Source organism: Trachemys scripta, chromosome 17, assembly GCF_013100865.1.
Source record: "Trachemys scripta elegans isolate TJP31775 chromosome 17, CAS_Tse_1.0, whole genome shotgun sequence".
Classification (NCBI taxonomy): Eukaryota; Metazoa; Chordata; order Testudines; family Emydidae; genus Trachemys; species Trachemys scripta.
The window spans coordinates 7,316,388-7,336,324 of NC_048314.1; the positions used below are offsets into that span (position 1 = coordinate 7,316,388).

Here is a 19,937-nt window from a genome sequence, read left to right on the forward strand (position 1 = left end):
TGCAGGGAGCACAATTAATACCAGTAAGATCCAGAACAATTTTCTTATGATGGTGCCCAAAGGCCCCAGTTGGGGAATTGGGGGAGCTATTGGGAGAAGGGAGGTGTCTGTCTCTTCCCCCACATCCACTGCTCATGGTCCATGCGGTGCTTGTCATCCAGGCCTTCCTCCTACCAGCAGGTCCACCAGACTGACTGCCCGGCAGTCAGTGAGTGACAGCTGCTGGTTGATCTGTACTGGTGGACGTGAGATGTAGAAGTAGCAGCAAAGCATAGGCCAAAACTCTTCACCACTGACCCTGGACTCTCCTCCTGGCAAAGTGTGCTGGGTGCAGAGCGGGTGGATGGAGGCACCCTGGCCTTTTCACCAGCGTGGCACCAACAAGAAGAGAGCAATCTGCCTGCTTCCAGGAACAGGGCTGTGGACTGTTCCCTCTCCTCTTTGGAATCCCACTAGTGTGCACCTGCCCAAATCTACCTTGCACTGTGGACCTGCCTTCAACAGGAATAAACCAGAAGCGCGGCCGGTGTCCTATCACGTGAGCACTGTCTGCTAGTGCCTGAGCAAAGCTTTATCCCCTTTAGGCAGGTTATCTAATGCACATCCTCCACCAGGGTGAAGAAGGCTGCATCTTCCCCTTCCCATTTCATGGAGGCTTCAGTGAAGGGACCACAGAAGTTAAGCCACACTGGCATGAGGTGGGATGGTGAGTCATGGGACTCGAGCCATCCGGGCGATACGGAGCTAGTGGAGATTATCTCGTACATTTCTCTGCAACGGCCTGTTGCCTCTCCCGCACACCTGCCTCCCAACTCTGCTCCCTCCCTGGTATTGGGGGGGGTGGTAGGGGGCTGTTCCTCCACCGAGGTATCTGGAGTTGCACCTGCTTAGTGCGTGGGGGATTTGTGGCAGTGGTGCAGGATGGAGCTTGTGCCCCAAATGGGTCAGACGTAGCAGCTAATTAGAATGAGTCTCCCTGCTCTGTGTGCGTTGCGGGAGAGGGGTGTCTCTTCCTCCAAGGACAGCGAACAAGGGATCTGGGAGGAATGGCATGACGACTAAACACCCCACTCTCGCTGGGTGGAGAGGCAGCAAGCCAGTGACCTGGAATCCCTGTGCTGTGACAGCTGCGTGATCTGCCAAGCAGGGTCCCCTGGCATGTTCACAACCTCCTGACGCTTCCTACCAAACCTGTGGCTTTGGGTATGTGGACACTGCAAAAAAACCCACCCGCACCCTGCAGCAACAAGTGTTGGAATCCAGCTCCGGCAACTTGGGCTTGTGCTGCGGGGCTAAGAATAGCTGGGTAGATGTGCCTCGGGCTGGAGCCTGGCCTCTGACCCACTCCCCTCGCTGGGTTTCCGAGCCCAAGCTCTAGCCCAGGCGGGAGTGTCTGCACTGCTGTTCTTCGCCCCATAGCATGACCCTGAGTCAGCAGAGCCGGCTCGGAGCCTTGCTGTCATGGGGGTTTTGCAGTGAAGATGCACCTTTAACGCCTTGCTTTGGAGCATAAACCCTGCCTGCTTTCTCCCCAAACTGACACTTCAGTTGAGTGCTCCTGAAAATGCTAGACTGCCATAGAGCCACTCCCAGCGGAGGCTCCACCCACTCTGCAAATGCAGCCGCATCCTTCCAGTCATCATCATGACCTGCAGCCTCTTACAGTTCCTGGTGCGCACTCAACAGTGGTGAGAACCGTGGGCTCCATCTCCGTTCAGCCAGGAGCCCAGGATCCTCTCTGGTGGATACGTGTTGCTCTGCCTGGGGATGTAGGTTGAAACCCTTCAGCCACTCCAGTTTGCACTCCCCACATACACACGCACCCAGCAGCCTGTCTGATGAGCTGGGCTCAGTCTGCCGTCCACCAAGACCACTGGAGAACTCCCTGTGTGCAAGGGGTCTCTTGGCGTAAAGTTACCCTACCCTTGGCAGGAGGAGGGGGCTGTGCATGGGCAGGACAGAGTGGGGACAGGGTGGAGCAACTCTGACCTGGGTCACCTGTGAGCAGACCTGAACTGGGGAGATGCTGCTGGCTGCCTGCAGCCTCTCTGTTTGACAAAGTAGAGACTCGAGCATGTTGTTCCACTGGCTTCCTGTTCAGTTTCTGGCGCAGCATAATGACCCAGACCCTAGTCTTCATGGCCAGTAGCCAGGCCTTAATCTATCCGCCTCTAGGCAGCTTCTGTCTCCAAAGTCCCACTTGAGGGGATGCTGTGGTTGGCAGAGCCCACGGTGGCATTCTGAGGGCTGGGGGCTTTGGGGCAGGATGGTCGTGCTTACCTCACTGAGCCTACACCCTTGACTTTATCAAGCATGGTGCAAACCCACCCTTTAGCAATAAGGAAGACTGAAGAGAGTGACCGTTGCTGCTCTGTGAGGAGGGGCTGGAAAAGTAATTTCAGGCAACAGCACAAATAGAGTTCATATTCAGTGAGCTCTTGGTCATGGGAGCATCACAAATGTCACTGATACCTTAAGGCTCACCTGTCTGTTTCCTGAGGCAGGCTGAAAACCACCCAGCCGAGCTCCGTTTCTCTCCACTGCACTGATCGCTTGCAATAACTAGAACAAGTGGCCCAGCCACAGCAATGGACATAACAGACTTCAAGATTCAGCACGGCCCTTGGAAGTGCAGCTGTCTGAGGGGGGCCTGGTCTGCATCCAGCCGGGGCAGGAGTTGGCTAGCCAGCCTCTATCTTACGGGAGGGCACAAAATGCCAGACTTGTATTTTTTTTTATTCCTTTTCCCTCCTCGCGCCACACGCGAGCACACACACTTTAATAGTTCTCATAAATAGTCTTTGTGTGCAGCCACTGGAAATCCTCCTGGGCACAGGTGCCTCTCCGAGGAAGGCCACGTGTTGTCTCCTGTGTATCCTCTTTGGAAAGCTTCCAGAATAGCAAAGCCAACTGTCTGATGCTGCAACCACACTTCAACCGTGCACGACTAGGGCCGAGAAGCCAAAAGACAGCAGTCGGGGGTTTTGACTGTAGCAATGAACGCTTGATACGGAGTTTGGCATCTCCACAGTGCTTTGCAAATAACTAATCCTTGCAACCACTCCAGTGTTGTGGGTGAATACATTACCTTGTTTACATGTAGGGAAACTGAGGCACACAGGTGAAACAATTTGCCTGAGCCTTGGTGTGAGTTGATGGCAGAGCTGGGGATTGGAAATCAGGTCTCCTGTCTCCCAGGCCTGTGCTTCAGCCACTCTATGTATGAATTACATTGGTAGAGCTGGGGTGGGAGGTGTGTGTTTATTTTAAATAGCTTCAGTCCAGCAAGTTTATAGCATGATCTTTATCATGGATTGGTCTGAACCTATAGCTGTATGCCAGTGCTGGGCAAATAAAGGAAATGAGAAATCTACTCCACACAGACACCTCCTCCAACCCCTTCTAAAAACATTAGGATTTCCTTCTACCCTGGAAATCCTAATGTAATTCCCAGCAAGGGCTTGAGTAGGCCTGCAATTGAAGAGTTGCTACAGAACACCACCTAGTGACTAGACTAGTTATTAGACTTTAGCCTACACCTTGGGGGGGGGGGGGGGGTGGTTTTGTTTTTGGGGGGGGAACGGGGGGAGAGGATTGAAACCTAACAGCATGTCTAATGGATGATTCCTTTTCCTGTTCTAGAGGACAAGGTGCCTATACATTTGTTCAGTCATGAGGAGTTTGGGAGGAATTAAGATCTTAACGCTTGTCACATTCTGTGTGCCTTTCCATTGAAGGTCAGAGAGGCTTGTTGATTTCTGTATGTACCGAGTCGTGTGTGCAGCTGTGTTGTTGTTGTTGTTGTTTGTTGTTGTTGTCTCCCCCCCCCCCCCTTGCACAGCCCCCACCACTCGGCTGCGTGAATAAAAAACAGAATTCCTAGCAAAGCTTGCAACTGGGCAGACCTTGATTCAAACTCTTCCAACTTTGGGGTGTGAATGAAATCTGTCTGGAGTTGTCAGAGGGTGGCATGCCTTGAGCAGGAGAGCCTGGGGCTACCGGTCCCTGATCACAGAATAAGCCCCACCTGAGGGCAGGAAGGGTTAAGATCAGGAAATTGTAGAGCAGGAGATGGGCTCCTGCAAAAAGACTGAGACCAAGGGAGCTGGGACCAAAAGGAGGCTCTTGGATGGGAGTTGAGCTGAGTAGTTTGGGGGCCTAGAGGCCAGTGCCAGGGGGCTGAGCTCCAGCTGGGAAGATGGCCTGGGAGAACAGACCGGGACAGAAGAAGAGCTCTGGTCGTGAAAAGTCTGGAATCGTATGCAGCGATGGACTTTAGTTTGGGGCCCTGAGGACTGTTCAGAACTCTGTGAAGCTGGCTCCAGGCAGGGGTGGTGCTGACCCAGAGAGAAGTCCGTGCGCCGTTCTGGTGTGGCCCTGAAGGGGTGGGGAAAACAGAAGCAGGTGTCAGCAGAGGCACCCCGACTGCAAACAGGCATTCAGGAAGTGGCCAACCCTGTTACAGGATTCCATGTTGCAAAAATGTCTCCCTGCAAATGGGGAAGAGGAAACTCCGTTGCTGTCCATGTCTCTCTTCCCATCTGCAGCCGATAACCTGCTTAGTCTGCTGACAAATGGGTCCTACTATTACGTTAACATAGCGACTGGCAGCTGTATTGTAGCCCATTTCTTGCATCAACAAACTAGCGCGCTCAGTTCTGGGTTTTGGCTCTGGCTTGCTGACGTAAGTAACCTGCAGAACGTGCACAGCTTCAGTTCATAGGTAGCAGGTTCCTCTTGCTATGCTACCAATTAAAAACCTCACGTGTACATATAAACAACAATTCTGTAAAACCCTCTTGGTTCTTGCTGTTTATTGCTGGAGATTAAATAGTGAGTATAAAGGTATCGCTTATCTGCCCTTAACTATAATTTATCAACTGCTGATGAACTAGGTTGGAATGAGAACGGCGCACAGAGCATTGCAGTTGGCTTGTCATTTAAAAGGCAGGATTGGCTAATTGCTTTAGCCATGCCAAGCGAATCTTGGCTCTTTGCTGCTTGTTTCTCCAGATTGCAAAGAAGCGCTCTTGCGGTAGGTTACAATGCCACTAATGTGGTCCAAAGACCTTTAACTAGAGTTGCTGCCTGGCCACTGTAGTTACAGTAATGGTGGGTTTGGAAAAGGGGCGGCACATGCTGAAGCGGAGAACTTGATACCAAATAAAATGAAGTCTCTGGTACAAAATCTAAACCCTTCTCCCAATGCCTGATCAAATCCAAGTGTCTCTAATACCCGTAACTGCTAAGGCAAACCACCAGACCAGCAATTACACCTCTACCCCGATAGAACACAAATTCGGATACAACGCGGTAAAGCAGTGCTCGGGGGGGCAGGGCCGCGCACTCCAGTGGATCAAAGCAAGTTTGATATAATGCGGTTTCACCTATAACGCGGTAAGTGGGTGTGTTTTGGCTCCCGAGGGCAGCGTTCTATCGGGGTAGAGGTGTATCTCTCATGCCAGTCTCTTGAATTCTGTTCCCATCTCAAAGGATGGAAGTGGGACACAGGAGCCATAGGTGCTGGAACTAGGGGTGCTGAGGGGGCTGCCGCACGCCCTGCTTGAAGTGTTTTCCATTATATACAGGGTGGTTCAATGGCTCTCCGCACCCCCACTGTACAAATGGTTCAGTGCCCCTGCTGGAGCCCATCCAGCTCTTTAGATGAGGGCCTGGGGTGTAGGTGCCAGGCAAAACGGAGGGAGGGGAGACTACCTGCTGTGTTGAAAGCACAAAGACCATGTCTGGGATCTGCAATCTATCTAGGCCTGATTATTGCATTACAGGCCTTGTTCACGGTATGACCCTTGCACTTAGTTGTGGGACAAATCCAGTCGACTGCACTGAAGGCTTTTTCAAGCTGATATATGTGAGATCTCAACCATGGCTTCTAAACACCTGGCTCAAAACCATAGGCTCTCAGAGTCTGAATCTGGACTCTGCCTTTAATCCTACCGGGGCTCAGGAGGGCCAAAGCTGGAATATCGCTGATGAGAGCCAGAGACTGCAAAGCAACCTGGCTGAAGGAGGGGGAGTTTAGTCTTACCTAGGTAAATGGGCTCCTTGAGGGGGAGCAGCATGTGGGGAAGATTAAGATTATACTGGTCTGACACCACCAAACTTCCCCCAAGCCCAGGACAGCCAGCAGAACATACTGCACATCCTGGCCTTGTTCACATGCATCTCCTTCCTGGGTTCCACACCGGTCACCTGTGGCCAGCCAGTAGCTATAGACCTTGCCCCTCTGACTACTGCATGTGCTGCCCCAAGGATCGTGCCCCACATCTCCCCTGTTGCTAGTGTTTAGACAGGCAAATGGATCTTGACCTATTACATGCACTGAGCGTGGGAGTGCTTCAGCTGTGGCGAGAGCACTGCTTTGTGGGGATGAGTCCTGTACATGTGCTCTCAGCTGGCAGTTTGTCTTCCGGGGGGGGAGCCTCATGCTAATGCACTGAGATCCCGTTTCCCGCCATTCGTGCCCAGGATGCTTCCAGGTTGTCTCACTTGCCTTTTGCTGTCTCTTGCAGGGGTTCTGACAGCTGGCGAGCACACCTTTCCCTTCCAGTTCCTGCCGCCAGGTACGGTGGAGATACTGACTGCTTGGGATGCTCTCTGGGGCTCAGGGTTGTGAAAACTTAGTGACTCTAGTGTTTCCAGGAGACTCTCCTCTCCTCTGGCTGATATGGTAAAAATCGCACGCTGGCCAAGTGGGGAAAGGACCTTTGTCAAGCCTTTAAGACCTTGCCTCCACTAGGAGACCAGGTGATGATTCAGAGCTGGCTGGCTGTGATTTTTAAACGTGACTTTTTTATCTACTGGCAACGCTGGCAGGAGCCCAGAGTCAGCCACAAACAGCTAGTGACTCTTGGTGGTATTAAAGCATGTCCGTGCCAGGTGCAAAGTCACATTTAAGGTTGCGTACGCCAGTATGTTTTCAAACCAGAGCTATTCTCCTGGTCTAGTCCAGGCCTAAGAGCACATTAAGCATTGGAGAGCGCTAGCAGTAAGAGCATAACCTCTATTAAAGTGAGGCCCTCAGGACAGCCTCTCAATGCACAGCTGGAGTTGGTCTTAAATTGACTCCAGCTCTTTAGAAGAGCAACTTTGCTGAGTAAACTGGCCCTTTAAGGAATTATCCCTCTAGAGGTTGTCTCTTCATTAGAGAATCTCCGCGGAACCCATCTCCTCGGGAGCTGTAGTACTGATGGGAGCCCTGACTTGTGTCTCCAGGGGCCAAATTCAGATCCCTACACCCCTGCTGGGGATAGTGATGATGGAAGCTGTGTTGTAGTCCTGCCTCTTGACTCCACTGCTGGCTCACCTGAAAAGGAACTACACTATTCTTCTTTGCCTAGTGCCGATGAGGCTCTGGGAACCTCTGGTGCCTCTACGGCCATATTAACTAAACCACACGGTAGTAAAATAAGCTGGAAGCTGCTGGAGTCTGCCTGCATTAGCGACCCCACCTCCTCACCAGAGCTGGTGGGGGCACCGGTGGGAACTCTGTATTGTAAACTTCTCCAGAGCAGAGTGGGGAGAAGATGGTCAGGACCTTGGGGCAGGGACAGTCTGTTCACTGTTTTGTATAGTGCCTAGCACCATGAGGCCAGGTCCATGACTGGAGCTCCTAGGCACTACCATAGTACAAATAAGAGGAGTTAGTGCTGTCCCTACTTCTCCATATGCCATAACTGCATGGCACGGGTTGCCCCTTCAGTAAAAAGGAGGCTACAGTGATCCCAGTGGACCAAATTTGGTCTCAGATTCTTCACACACATAGGCTCAAATGCACTTGGGAGACCCTAACCCCCAAATAGTTGCAAGGTTCTGCCTCTCCTCTTGCTTTGAGCCACAGGAAAGTGTTTCAGGCTCAGTGGTTAAGTCCGAGCTCCCCTTTCGATGGCTTGAGGCGTTCTCTTTTGACTGCCTTCTCCCCTGTGAATCCAGCATCAGCCCCCACGTCATTTGAAGGCCCTTTTGGAAAGGTGGTCCATCAGGTCAAAGCCGTGATAGATACGCCCCGATTTGCCAAGGACTACAAGTGCAACAAGGTCTTCTACATTCTCTGCCCGCTCAACCTGAATGACATCCCTGACATTGAGGTAAGAGAGCAGCAACGGGGCGGGCAAGAGCCTTTTGCACCCTGGAGCGTCTCCCATTGGAATAAAGGGGAAGCCAAGCATCTCTCCCCCTATGCAGTGTGGCCCTCAAAGCCAGGGGAGTAACTCGAACTCGGAGGAGAGGGTTGCTCATGGAGCGCATTGCATGGGATGAGCTGCAGTAGGGGTTAGCACGTTGTCACCCAAAGCACTGCAGGGCATCGTTGGTCTGGGCCGTAAATCCATGGGCCTGTTTCCACTAGCGCCAGTGGTGCAAGTAGTATAAATTTCTTACCGGTACGTTGCACCAGTTAAAGGGGGAGGGGAGGATGTGACCTCCCTGTGTGACCCCACTTCTCCCCTAGCCTGGGGCCCCCTGGTCTCCCCCGCCCCTCCCCATGATCCATCCCACGTTACCGGAGGGGAGGGGAGCGCTCGCAGTGAGTGGACATGGCACAGCTGCTGTGTGGGCTGCTAAGAGAAGAGGAACAATAGCCGGCTCAGAGTCACACCTGCTTTGAGAATCGCCAGCAGAGGAGCTTCAAACCAGCTCCCTCTGACAGCCGAGAATATTTATTTCAGACACGTTGGCAACCGAGCCCCACGCTGGCTGCTCCTCCAGCGCGGCTGTACCAGCCCAGCCCTGTCCTCCGGCGGGGCTGCTGTACAGACCCCGGACAGGAGACCCGGGTGCACAGCTGTGTGGAAGGCCTGGGGACGGTAGAGCTGTGCTGGAGGAGCTGCTGGCCTGGGGTCACTGCACAGCCCCACTGTCTGCTCCTCCTGTGTCTTTCCTGTACACTGTACTGGCTATAAATAGCTTACGGCAGACCAGACTGGACCACCCTACTTGCCCCACTGACTATCTCAGCCACCTTCATGCGTGGGCTGCAGAGATCTGCATGAGAACCAGCCTTTTTCTAGGTGATCCCACTGGGTGTAGGCCTGGGGGAGCGTGTAACCAGCCTTATCCTAGGGGTTGTTGTAATGGCCCTTTGGGTCTAATGACACCATCGTCTGGCTTTTGCCAGCCTGGAATCTTTCCTGAGGAATAGACCCTTGTTCTGGGGTGGCTGTGTCACTGCTGGTGTGAAAGAGGAATGCTCCAGGCCTGCACAGACTAGCCCTCCCTGGGCACTGGCCCTTGAGATCACTGTACAGCATGTACGGGAAAGGTAGCTGCTTTGTGTTTGTTTACCTGTGGTTTGCACGGCCCTCTGGGGATCAGCGAAGTCTGCCCTACTCTGGAAGACGATCTGTGGGGTACAGTAGCTCATAGCATTGTATTTGTCCACATGTGGGAGATGTGGCATCCACCCAGAGGTGCCTGCAGCCTCATTCAAACTGCATAGGATACCAGGGTTGTTGGAAGACCACGTGTTTAGGATTTTGCGTGGGGGACAAACCCTCATTCCCTTTGACCATTTTTTTCTGAAAACTGCAAACTCCCTCTTGAGCCCCCACATCTGACCACCTGCTGTCCTCCCACAGCAACCCAACACCACGTCCATCACCAAGAAGTTCAACTACAAGCTGGTGAAGAGTGGAAACATCATCTTAACTGCCACCTCGGACCTCAAAGGGTATATCGTGGGGCAGGCAATCCAGCTACGCACCGACATCGAGAACAAGTCTGGCCGGGACACTGGCACGGTGGTGGCCAGTCTCCTCCAGGTAAGAGTCATCGGCAGGGACTGGGACTGATGCTGGGCTGGCTTGGATGGAGCCACATCCAGACAGGTGCTGAGAGCAGTGTCTCAAGACCTGCTTTCCTTTCTAGGCGCAATGATAATATCAATGTGGGGGGGGTCTGCTAAACTCTAAATCCTTGTGCATCTCCCTTCCCCAGGTGCACAGTAGGTGGTGGTGGGAGGAGGTCAGGTGGAAACCAAACCCTGAGAGGGGAACCAGAATTAACTAACTTGGGCACGGTGGGAGGAGAGAAGCCCCCTTGAATGCAGTCCAGGTGTAACTCAGTGCGCGGGCAGAGGGCAGGTTACAGATCCTCACCCCACTCTGTGCCTGCTCCACTGAGTCTCTTGCAGCCCCAGTTAGAGCTGTAGTAGTCCATGCTTTCAGCTCTGGAGTCCTTGATATAGTCTCCAGAGTGTCCACCAAGATGGCGACTGTCACATAATTGAAACAGGGCAGAAACTCCGGGTTGCTGTCCGTCATGCCAGACCTCTGCTTACTCTCGCTCGGCAACGCTTAAGGGGTTTCTAGTTCTTGGCAGCCCTGAGCAAAACTGGAAGCCTAGGGAAATGGACCTTGTAGAAATCTTTTTGCTTAATCCCCTCTTCGCTCCTCTCTCTAGAAGGTCGCTTATAAATCCAAGCGCTGGATTTATGACTTGAGGACCATTGCTGAGGTGGAGGGCTCGGGGGTGAAGGCCTGGAAGCACGCGGAATGGAAGGAGCAGATCCTTGTCCCCGCGCTGCCGCAGTCTGTGCTGCACGGCTGCAGCCTCATACATGTCGACTACTATATCCAAGTAGGTACTGCCCTGCCCCTTCCTACCAGCAGAACACCCGAGGGTGCTTCCAATGGGCTGGGCCAGAGCAGGCAGAGTCCTTGGGGAGGGTGGAGCCAGAGGCGTTTGTGCCTGGGGGAAGCTCTCCAAACTATACTGCGCTCCTGGGAGTGAACACCACTGGTCTGGAGGAGACGCCCATGTGGTAGGACTGGCCTGTCAGACTGCTCAGCAGATGTGTCTGCAGCTCCCTGGGTTACAGAGGTCCAGTCCACTTCCCGATTTGGTGCAGGGGAAATACTACAATTCCCACCCATAGATGCATGGCTTTACGTAGCATTTTTCAGCAGCAAGCCGAACAGAGCTGTCCCAACTTCAGCAAGTCTGGGGTTAGCCGGCTAGAGGTAGAAATAAAGATGATGCTTCTGGCCAAGCTTTCAGCAGAATTCTGCACGTTGGGTCCTGAGTACTTGGAAATTTGGCCCTGAGCTCTCTTAAAAACTTGGTTAAGGCACCAAACAAGACCATGTGGGTGCTCCAGCGTGAGACTGGGGATCTCCCAGTAACTCGCTCCCACTCGGGCACGTTTGGGCCTAGAGCTGTAACTGGCTCGTTAATCTCTGCTCAGTGGCTGGAACTACCTGTGTTTGGAGCAACTGGTCCTTTGGCAGAACCTGGATTGACCGACTTGGATGCCCCTTGTTTCCCCTCTCCCCAGGTTTCCCTGAAGTCGCCAGAGGTTTCAGTCACTCTGCCGATTTACATCGGCAACATCGCTGTGAACAGGGTTCCTGTGACCCCGGCTAGGTCGGTCCAGCACATTCCGTCCGTTGTGGTTCCGTCCGCCCCACCAGAAGAGGAGGAAGCGGCCAGTGGCTATCACCCAATGGACAATGTTTCAATCCCCACCAAAAGCCATTCCCAGCTTCAGGCGTTCAGCTACGCTCCAGGACTGAGCTTCCAGGACCTAAGGCTGGACTCAGACCAGACTGCCTCCCCAAACCACCCCACGCTTTGCTTGGCGACAGGAGCGACCGTCCCTTACTATGCTGAGGGGACAGTGGTTCCGGTTCCCACCGCCGGCTCTCTCATCTTGCCTCCGGAGTACAGCACGTGGGGTTACCCCTATGGTGAGCGCTCCCTCACGGAGCTCTAAAAAAGCCACTGTCCAGGTTCTGAGGGGAAATCAATCTAGTGGCTGTTGGGAGTACAGAATTGTCCCTTACCCCGCTGCTTACGGAGCAGTGGTTGAAGCCCTGCCGTGTGGTGTAGTGGTTCTTTCCATGGCTGCTGAGCCAGGCCAGGACATGGGGAGAGCCTTGTAGGAGGAGACAAGGCCACACGGTCTGTTAGTCAGGAAAGCCACATAGTTTCTGTGTCCAGTAGCCCCCATAAAGGATCTTTTTTCTCTCTCCCCGCCCTCCCCCCTTATAGCCATGACAGTCATGTCACATGTCTGAGTGAGGCTACCTACCCACAGCCACCATTATCTTGGATAGCTGTGGAAGAGGAGAAGATCTTTGTAAAAGATGGTGTTGGTCCAACAGGATGGTGCAAATGTCTGGGCCCATGCTGGTGGGCAACAGAGCTGGAAAAGCGAGTTTAACGGGAGTCTTTTCTTTGATGTGAATGGGCATTTGGTCTGGCTCAAAGAGGGGAAATTCTACATGTCTGAGATGGTCCAGCATGTAAGAATTTGGGAATGCGTTTATACACGAGGAGAAAATCCATGGAACCCTGCCTATCCCAGAACTGCCCATTTAGGGTCTGAGAGAGCAGGCTTAGACCAAACCAATATCCTAAGGCAGTAAGAACACCCTTCGCACCCAGGGTAAAAACTGAGGCACTAGGCAGCATCTTGGCTGTGTAACTGACCCAAGCCGTTTCTTTGAGGCCAAACATCCGCAAACAAGGGATGGCTGAATTGCAAGGGGGAATGAGAGGATGCTGATTGACTGGGAGGGCAGGGAGATCTAGGGGTACGAACCTAACCGCTGCATAGGTAAGCAAAACCATGACTACTACTTCGAGGGCTGGTCCCTATGTGTATTGCACACGTGGGTCTGCACGCATGCCATGCACCTGAGACTGGAGATTTCTAGCCAGTAGTGTCGGTCGGTCCGTGCCTGCGCAGATGCCCTCCTTGTGCTCCGAACTGAGGGGATAAGAGTCAGTGCAGACGGAGACTTCTCCAGTTCTTACCACCGCGTGGCCCGAGTTCGGAATCTTCTGTGGCCGTAGATACCCCTGTGTTTTGTCTTTGTCTTCAGAACCTGTAAGTCTGCTGGATGGAGTCTTGGTGGCAGTCGTTTGTCTTTTAGTAGTAAGTTTAGCTTCGCTGAAGAACTGTATCTCTATCCCCGTTCCTTCTCTGCGAGCATCAAACAGTGCTGCCTTTGAGGAGGGGGATCTCCATCTGAGAACTCAGTCAGATACCGGCCAGGGAGACTCCCTCTACCCTCCCCCACACACCGTACATCGGCTTCCACCAATGAGCAACGGCCCTCCAAGCACGCGCTCCAGAGCTGCGACACCCAAATAGTCATCAGCTAGAGCTGCTCACGAGAGCAAGGGGCGCGCTCGTGAGTACGAGGACACGTGTCCTCCTAGGTCTGCTCCCAAAAGACGGAATCCCTCCTCGTGCCCAAATCGTAAGACTTTAGCCAGCGTAAGCCCTCTGATCGTGAGGCTAAGGCGCGAAGATGAAAGGCTCTGCCAGTCCTGACCACGTCTCCAGTTGATAAGCCGAAGGATCGGCACACCAAGACCACCTGAGGTCCCAGTTAGACTTTGACGATACCAACCCATTCCTGGACTAGGGACATGCCGGATCTGTTAGTCCCAACTATAGGAACACCTCGTACTTCAAGACAAACCAAAACCTACACCTCCCTGTAGGGCAGTCGTCTCCAACCTTTTTACACCCAAGATCACTTTTGAATTTAAGGGCAAGCCAGGATCTACCCCATCCTGCTCACTCCATCCCCCCTCCCTCACTAGCTCTCCCCCACCCTCATTCACTTTCTCTGGGCTGGGGCTGAGGGCTTCACAGGGTAGGAAGGGGCTCTGGGCTGAGCCTGGGGCAGGCGGTTGGGGTGCAGGAGGGAGGAGGTGTGCAAGCTCTGGGAGAGAGTTTGGGTGCAGGGGGGGCCCTCTGGGCTGCGGCAGAGTGTTGGGGTGCAGGAGGGGGTTTGGGGTGCTGGCTCTGGGCTGGGGATTGGGGTGTGGCCTCCCACCAGGCAGCACTTGCCTCAGGTGGCTCCCAGTTGGCAGCGCAGCGAGGCTAAGGCAGGCTCCCAGCCTACCCTGGCGCCGCACCATGCCAATCCCAGAAGGGGCCAACATGCCCCTGCGGCCTCTGGGGGCGGGCGGGGGCATGTGGCTCTGTGTGCTGCCCCTCTCTGTAAGCACCACCCCTGCAGCTCCTATTGGCCACAGCTCCCTGTTCCTGGCCAATGGGAGCTGCAGGGGCAGTGCTTGCAGGCACGGAGGGAGTTCCCTGCCCCCCCCCTTACTCCCCGGGGCTGCGTTGGCTGCTTCTGGGACCAGTGTGGGGCTGGGGCAGCAGGGAGCCTGCCTTAGTGGCAGCCCCATTGCACCACCAGAGATCTTCGAGAATCGACTGGGTGGTGATCACTGCTGTAGTGTACATCTTCACCCTCCCCTTCCTCAACCTCCCCTTCTTTCAGGTCTTGAGACATTTTGACACTGGAGGAGGGAACCTTGAGGAAATGGAGATGCTCCCCTCTCCCATCCATAGGCAGGAGCTTTACCCACCAGTGCAGATGGCTCTGGTTGAACAGGAACCAGCTTTCTCTCTAGGTGGGTTGGAAGCTCCAGATGAACCATCATCCCCACATATGGAGGGGAGTTCAGATACTCAAAGATCTGGAGTCCATCCTCCACCCAGATACAACTATCCAAGGGACTGATGTAATGTGATTCTTGGGATCCCCCACAACTGGTCAGCCCTTCGTATTGGACCTGTTCAGGTCTATGGGATCCCTATTTTAGACAAGCTGGAGCCATCCATGAGTCCCATTGACTCTCTTCTACACTACACAGTGGAGCTGGTTGGTAGTACAAGGGAGGAGAAATTCAAGCTGGATCTTGAGGTACCAATGGGTGTTTCTCACCTTCACTAAATGAGGCAATTTGCCCCTTCTTCCCTATCCCTGCATGATGGCCACAGGCAATATCAGGAGCTCCTGCAGAGAGTGGGGGATGAACTCCAGGTTTCACTTGAGGATGTCCAAGATACTCGGCACGCTCTCCGACATCTTGCAGCCTTCTGCTTCCAGCCAAGTAGCCCTCCCAGTAAGTGAGGGCATCCTGGAACCAGCCAGGGTAGCGTGGCATTCTCCAGCCTCCTGTGCCCCACCCTGAAAAGGGGCAAGGGGTGAGATTTTTGTACTAGCCAAGGAGTGGAGTTTCTTTTCACACATTCAGCAATCAACTCCCTGGTGGTGCAAGCAGCCTCCGGGAGATCTAGGCTGCAGCATCCTAAAGCAGCACCTGTGGACAAGGGCTCCAAATGGCTTGACCTTCTAGGGAGGAAGGTATCTTCTACCAGCCTGCTGTTTCATATTGCTAACTACCAGGCTCTGTTGGCAAAATGACTTCAACAGTTACTGGGCGTTTTTGTCCCTGAAGTCCAAAATCTTCCTCAAGAAGACCGGACCCAATTTCAAGACTTCATTGAGGATGGCAAATTGGTGGTGAAAACATCCCTTCAAGTTGCCATGGATGCTGCTAACATGGCGTCTAGTGGGATGGAGACAGGAATACTCCATGAGGCATGAGTCTTGGCTACACTCCTCTGGGTTTCCCCAGGAGGTTCAGAATGTCCTAGAGAACTTGCCCATCGAGTGTAATGTATCTACTGTGAAGTTTGAGTCTCTACAAACACTGAAGGACTCTAGGACAATCCTCTGCTCCCCAGGCATTTACACCCCTGCCCCAAAGAGAAAGCACAAGTGCATGAGCCAAATCTGCTACCTCCACCATTCCACCACCCGCGCCCTTTCAAACCACCATGCAAACGTCAGCGGATACAAAGACGTAGGTATTCTGTCCCTGTGCCACACCTGCAAATACTCCAACACATCCACCACCCAGGGATTACTTTTGATGGGATGATCAAGAACCTCCTATCCCTACTGATGCCATCTACTTCTGCCCCTGGAGCATTTGGTGGCCCCCTCCACCTCTTTGCCCACAACTGGGTGGTAATCACAACAGAGAAGTAGATATTAGAAATCTGCCACCTTGGCTACTCCATAGAAAACCTCTCCCCTTCCTGGTTCCTCTTCAGGGACCACTCAGGAGGAGATTCTCCATCCAACAAGTGCCACCTCCGCACCAAGGGAAAGGTTTCTACTCCCCGTATTCCATCATTCCCAAGAAAAAGGAGGATGGAGACCTGTTCTCCGCCTTCAGCCATTACGTGTTTATATCGGCAAATCAAAATGCCAGCTGGTTAACCTGGCATAAATCCCCTTCCTGGTGGAGGGAATGTGGTTTGCAGCTCTCGGCATGAAAGACTCTTACATTCATTTGGACATTAACCTAGCTCCATTCATAGTTTTGTGAAACATTAGGCATTGGTCCAGGCCTTGTCTGCAGATGGAGCAGGGCCAGCAGTATTAAACCTCTATACCAACTGCATCCTTGCACCCCCGCGCACACACCTGATTTGAATACAGTTTACCAATCACCCGTGTGTGGAATACACATAGGAACACACACTTTAAAAAGAAATGGAGGCTACTTACCTGTAACTGGAGGTTCTTTGAGATGTGAGGTCCCTATCCGTATTGCACTACCCACCCTCCTTCCCCTCTGCTGCGGATTGTATCTGATTGGCAGAAATAAAGGAACTGGGGAGGTGTTGGTCTGCACCTTCTCTTATCCCCTGGGTTCAGCGCAGGAGGAGGACAACTGCAGGACGCTCTTGCTAGAATTCTCTGATCTCTGGCACACGGTGTGCTTGTGTACGCACGTGTCGAACACAGATAGGAACCACCTGTAAAACTGAGTGTTAATCCCTACCAGACCAGGGAGTTGTGAAGTTTAACCTTTAAAGAGCTCTGAAGGACTATGTAAGTGCCTGTGTTGATGGCCATCCACCTAATTGAAAGTGGTTTTTTTTTTTTGTTTGTTTTTTTCTTTCTTGCATGAACGGACAAATTCTAGGGGTATGAGTCTCTTTCAGTAGCTACAGACCGTCCTTTACAGCCTCGCAAGTGACCAGTTCATGTACTTCCCGGGCAGACGGCAGGGCTGGGGGCTGCATCTCCGGTGTTCTGTGGGCCACAAAAGTCATTCCTGGCTCCTCTGTCCTCCGGTTCATGCCCTGACAGGAGCAGAATGGCAGATTGTCCACAAAAAGAAACTCACTCAGTTGTGCATCTCTCTTTATGGGCTCTAATCCTGTAAAGTCTGAGATGACTTTTTGCCATTGGCTTCAGTGGGATTTGCATCTGGCCCTAGCTGGAGGAGCAGAGTGGTGGGAAGGAAACCTTCAAAGTAAGCTGTAGATGCTGACTCCTAAACTTTTTTTTTTTTTCCTCTCCCCTATAGAGGCACCTCCTTCCTATGAACAGAGCTGCAGCAGCGCCAACTCCAGCCTCAGCAATGGCAACTAGCCCTGTGCTTGGAACCCTGACGGTGCTGGCCCCGAGGCCCCATGGCTCCCCGTCTGCTGCCAAGTCTGGTACCGCGCAAAGCATCTTGTACTTGGGGCCACCGGCTACTCCTGGGCTGAGATTTTTAAGTCTTTTTTTTTTTTTTTTTTTTTAAGAAATCGAGCGGTGAGAAGCAGTGTGGGGCGTGGTGTGTGTATGTATGTGGGGGGGAGGGGAATTGTACAGCCCCCCTCACACCCACTCTCCTGACGCAGCAGGGCGGAGATGTTGCCTGCCCTCGGGACACCTTGCACAATGGTCTGTGTTCCCGTACTGTAATCCAACACTTTATTTACTGCTTTATTATTGAAGCACCTGTGATGCCTTATGGAAAATGCTACTGAATTGTTGTCTCTACTGTCCGCAATAGTGGGCTCGTGTGGGTTCTTTTGATACATATTTTTTTTTTTTTATGTGGTGGGTTTTTTGAGTGCTGTTTCTAATCGGGACTGGACTCAGCAGCCTTAGTCATCCTTCCACATGGGCCTTTGGTGTAGCTGACTTCCTCAACGCCCTTCCTACCTGCTCTGCACCCCCACTTTACACCAAATCAATGGGGCAACCTCTGCCCCAACAGATCTCCGGAAGGTACAGCCACAGACCGAGGGAGTAAATAGGGCCTACAGGGCAGGCTCTCGGCAGTGCCATGCTGCCAAGTGACTGGCCAGCTTCCAGCAGTTGCAAGCTAAAATGTTGCCAGCACGTGACGAGACAAGGGCTGCTGGAGCCAGGGCCTTGACCTAGGCACTCGTCAGTAACCCTAACAGGGTTCGTATTGGGGATAGTCCTGGGCGGTGAGGGGGGGAAGGGGCCCGTGCTATACAACTTAATACCTTTTCGTGGCACTTTTAAAGCCAGTCTTTAGAGGTCTCCTGCAGGAATAGAATTGTCTATAAAAACCTTATAGGATTTTCTGAGCACCACCTGCAGTACCCTATTGGCTTCATCCCTTTTAAATGCTGTAGGGCTTTGGTATAAAGGGGATAAGCTCTGCCATGCCACTCAAATCCGCTGGAGGGCGTAACCTCTTCGCTCCCACTCTCCACTGCTCTCAGCTAGCTGGAAACTGACAATCATGCTTCAAACTTCTGTCTAACACTACCTCTGAATTCTCCCAAGGCGCCTGATGGGGAACACCCCCCCCCCCCCCCCTTTGAAACGACCCTATACCACGAAATGCTCTCCTCCCAAAGAGCCTTGCTGGGCAGCGGCTGGGAGTGCCAGGAAGGCCCTTGGACTGTGGCCTACTCCTGCTTCTCACCACATCAAAGCTGTCTGCAGCTCCCCCCACAAGCTTGTGCTGTCTTGGGGGGGGGGGGGGAGGCTGATCTGCCACTGGAATAGGGTTCCCTGGCTCATAAGGAAAACTAGCTTTGCAAGCCACAGTGCAAAACCAAACCAAATGTGCATGCTCCAGGAGCAGAGTTAGGGGCAACTTCCCCCCCCCCCCCACAACAGGGGACCTCTGCCATGGTGGTTTTTGTTTTTTGAGGGTGCCCATCTTGACCTCCTACCAGTGTGATAATCAGACATGCTGATCACCTACAGCTGCATTTGACAGTGATGGGAGCTGTGGACATTTTTCACCCGTGAGAGCTGAACCCAAGATAAGGGGTCTCAAGTTCTGCACCTGCTAGCAGAAGCCAATTCTTGAGAGCTTAAACCTTTCCATCACCCCTGCTTCCACCTGCCTCTACCTAACCTAGGGCTGGCTGCTGGGGGACAGCTCTCGCTTTTCTGTGCAAATGTCATTAATTGTGTGGAACAGCTTTGGGGGAAGGGAGGATGGGGAAATAACCATTCCCTAGCAGCAGCACTGGCACTGTTGGTCGGTCTCTCTCTCTCTCTGCACCGATAGTGTTAAAATGATTGTCCAGGTCCATAAATATATGAAATACAAACTTGTTTTTAATGACTGAATTCATAACAAATAAAATTTTAATGCTGTATTTAATAAATTATTCTGAGAAAAATAGTGATTCTTGCAAAATGATCATTTCTATCTGTACGTGTGACCTAGAACGCTGCACCTGTGATTTGGGATCACAGGGGATGTGTGTGGCCCTTTAACTGCCATGGGAGGGGCTTTCCTAGGAGTGGTTCTGCACTTCCACCAAGGGTCTGATGTTTGCAGGCGCATCTATTCATTCTGTAGCCTGATGACTTTGAGATGGGGGAGCGGGTATGCGCCTTAATGGCGGAATCGCATTTCCTAGTCACTAGTGAATTGCCTGCTCTCAAGCTACCCTATAATATGGTAGAGTCTGATCCTCCGGGAGTTCCCTCAACTCCCATTGGCTTGGATCAGCTCGGGGGGGCGGGGCGGGGGGAAGTAGCTGCTAGATTTAATTCACTACCTCTATTATGTGCCTTGCTGTGCTGAGAACGTACAGTTCATCAAAATGGCCAGCAGGTGTTGTCCGATCACTGGTGTAGTCAGTGTGCTCTGCAATTTCGTATGCAGGCTCACCACAGGCTAGGGAATTAGAGGAGGAAAATCATCTCCAGGAAATGGAATAGCCAAGACTTGGGAGAAAAGGTTGGAGCCTAATCAGTTTGTGCCCACTGCTAGGGACAACACTCCTTGAAAATGCATTTAAAAAAAAAAAAAACAACCACCCACCAACCAACCAATGGTTGTAAACCGGCTGCAGCCCTCCAGCTGCATCATCTCAGAAC

General features: G+C 52.7%; 1 protein-coding gene across 1 annotated transcript in view; it reads left to right on the forward strand.

Moving 5' to 3' along the window:
- The window catches only part of ARRDC1 (arrestin domain containing 1), a 65,352-nt gene extending 46,136 nt beyond the window's left edge, over window positions 1–19,216 (forward strand). Inside the window, exons 3-8 of the mRNA XM_034793902.1 lie at window positions 6,531–6,581; window positions 7,951–8,105; window positions 9,594–9,776; window positions 10,417–10,593; window positions 11,291–11,702; window positions 17,155–19,216. Coding sequence (XP_034649793.1) covers window positions 6,531–6,581; window positions 7,951–8,105; window positions 9,594–9,776; window positions 10,417–10,593; window positions 11,291–11,702; window positions 17,155–17,219 — 1,043 coding nt within the window. The 3' untranslated portion in view covers window positions 17,220–19,216. The remainder of the gene's footprint in view (window positions 1–6,530; window positions 6,582–7,950; window positions 8,106–9,593; window positions 9,777–10,416; window positions 10,594–11,290; window positions 11,703–17,154) is intronic.
- Window positions 19,217–19,937: the final 721 nt, after the last annotated feature.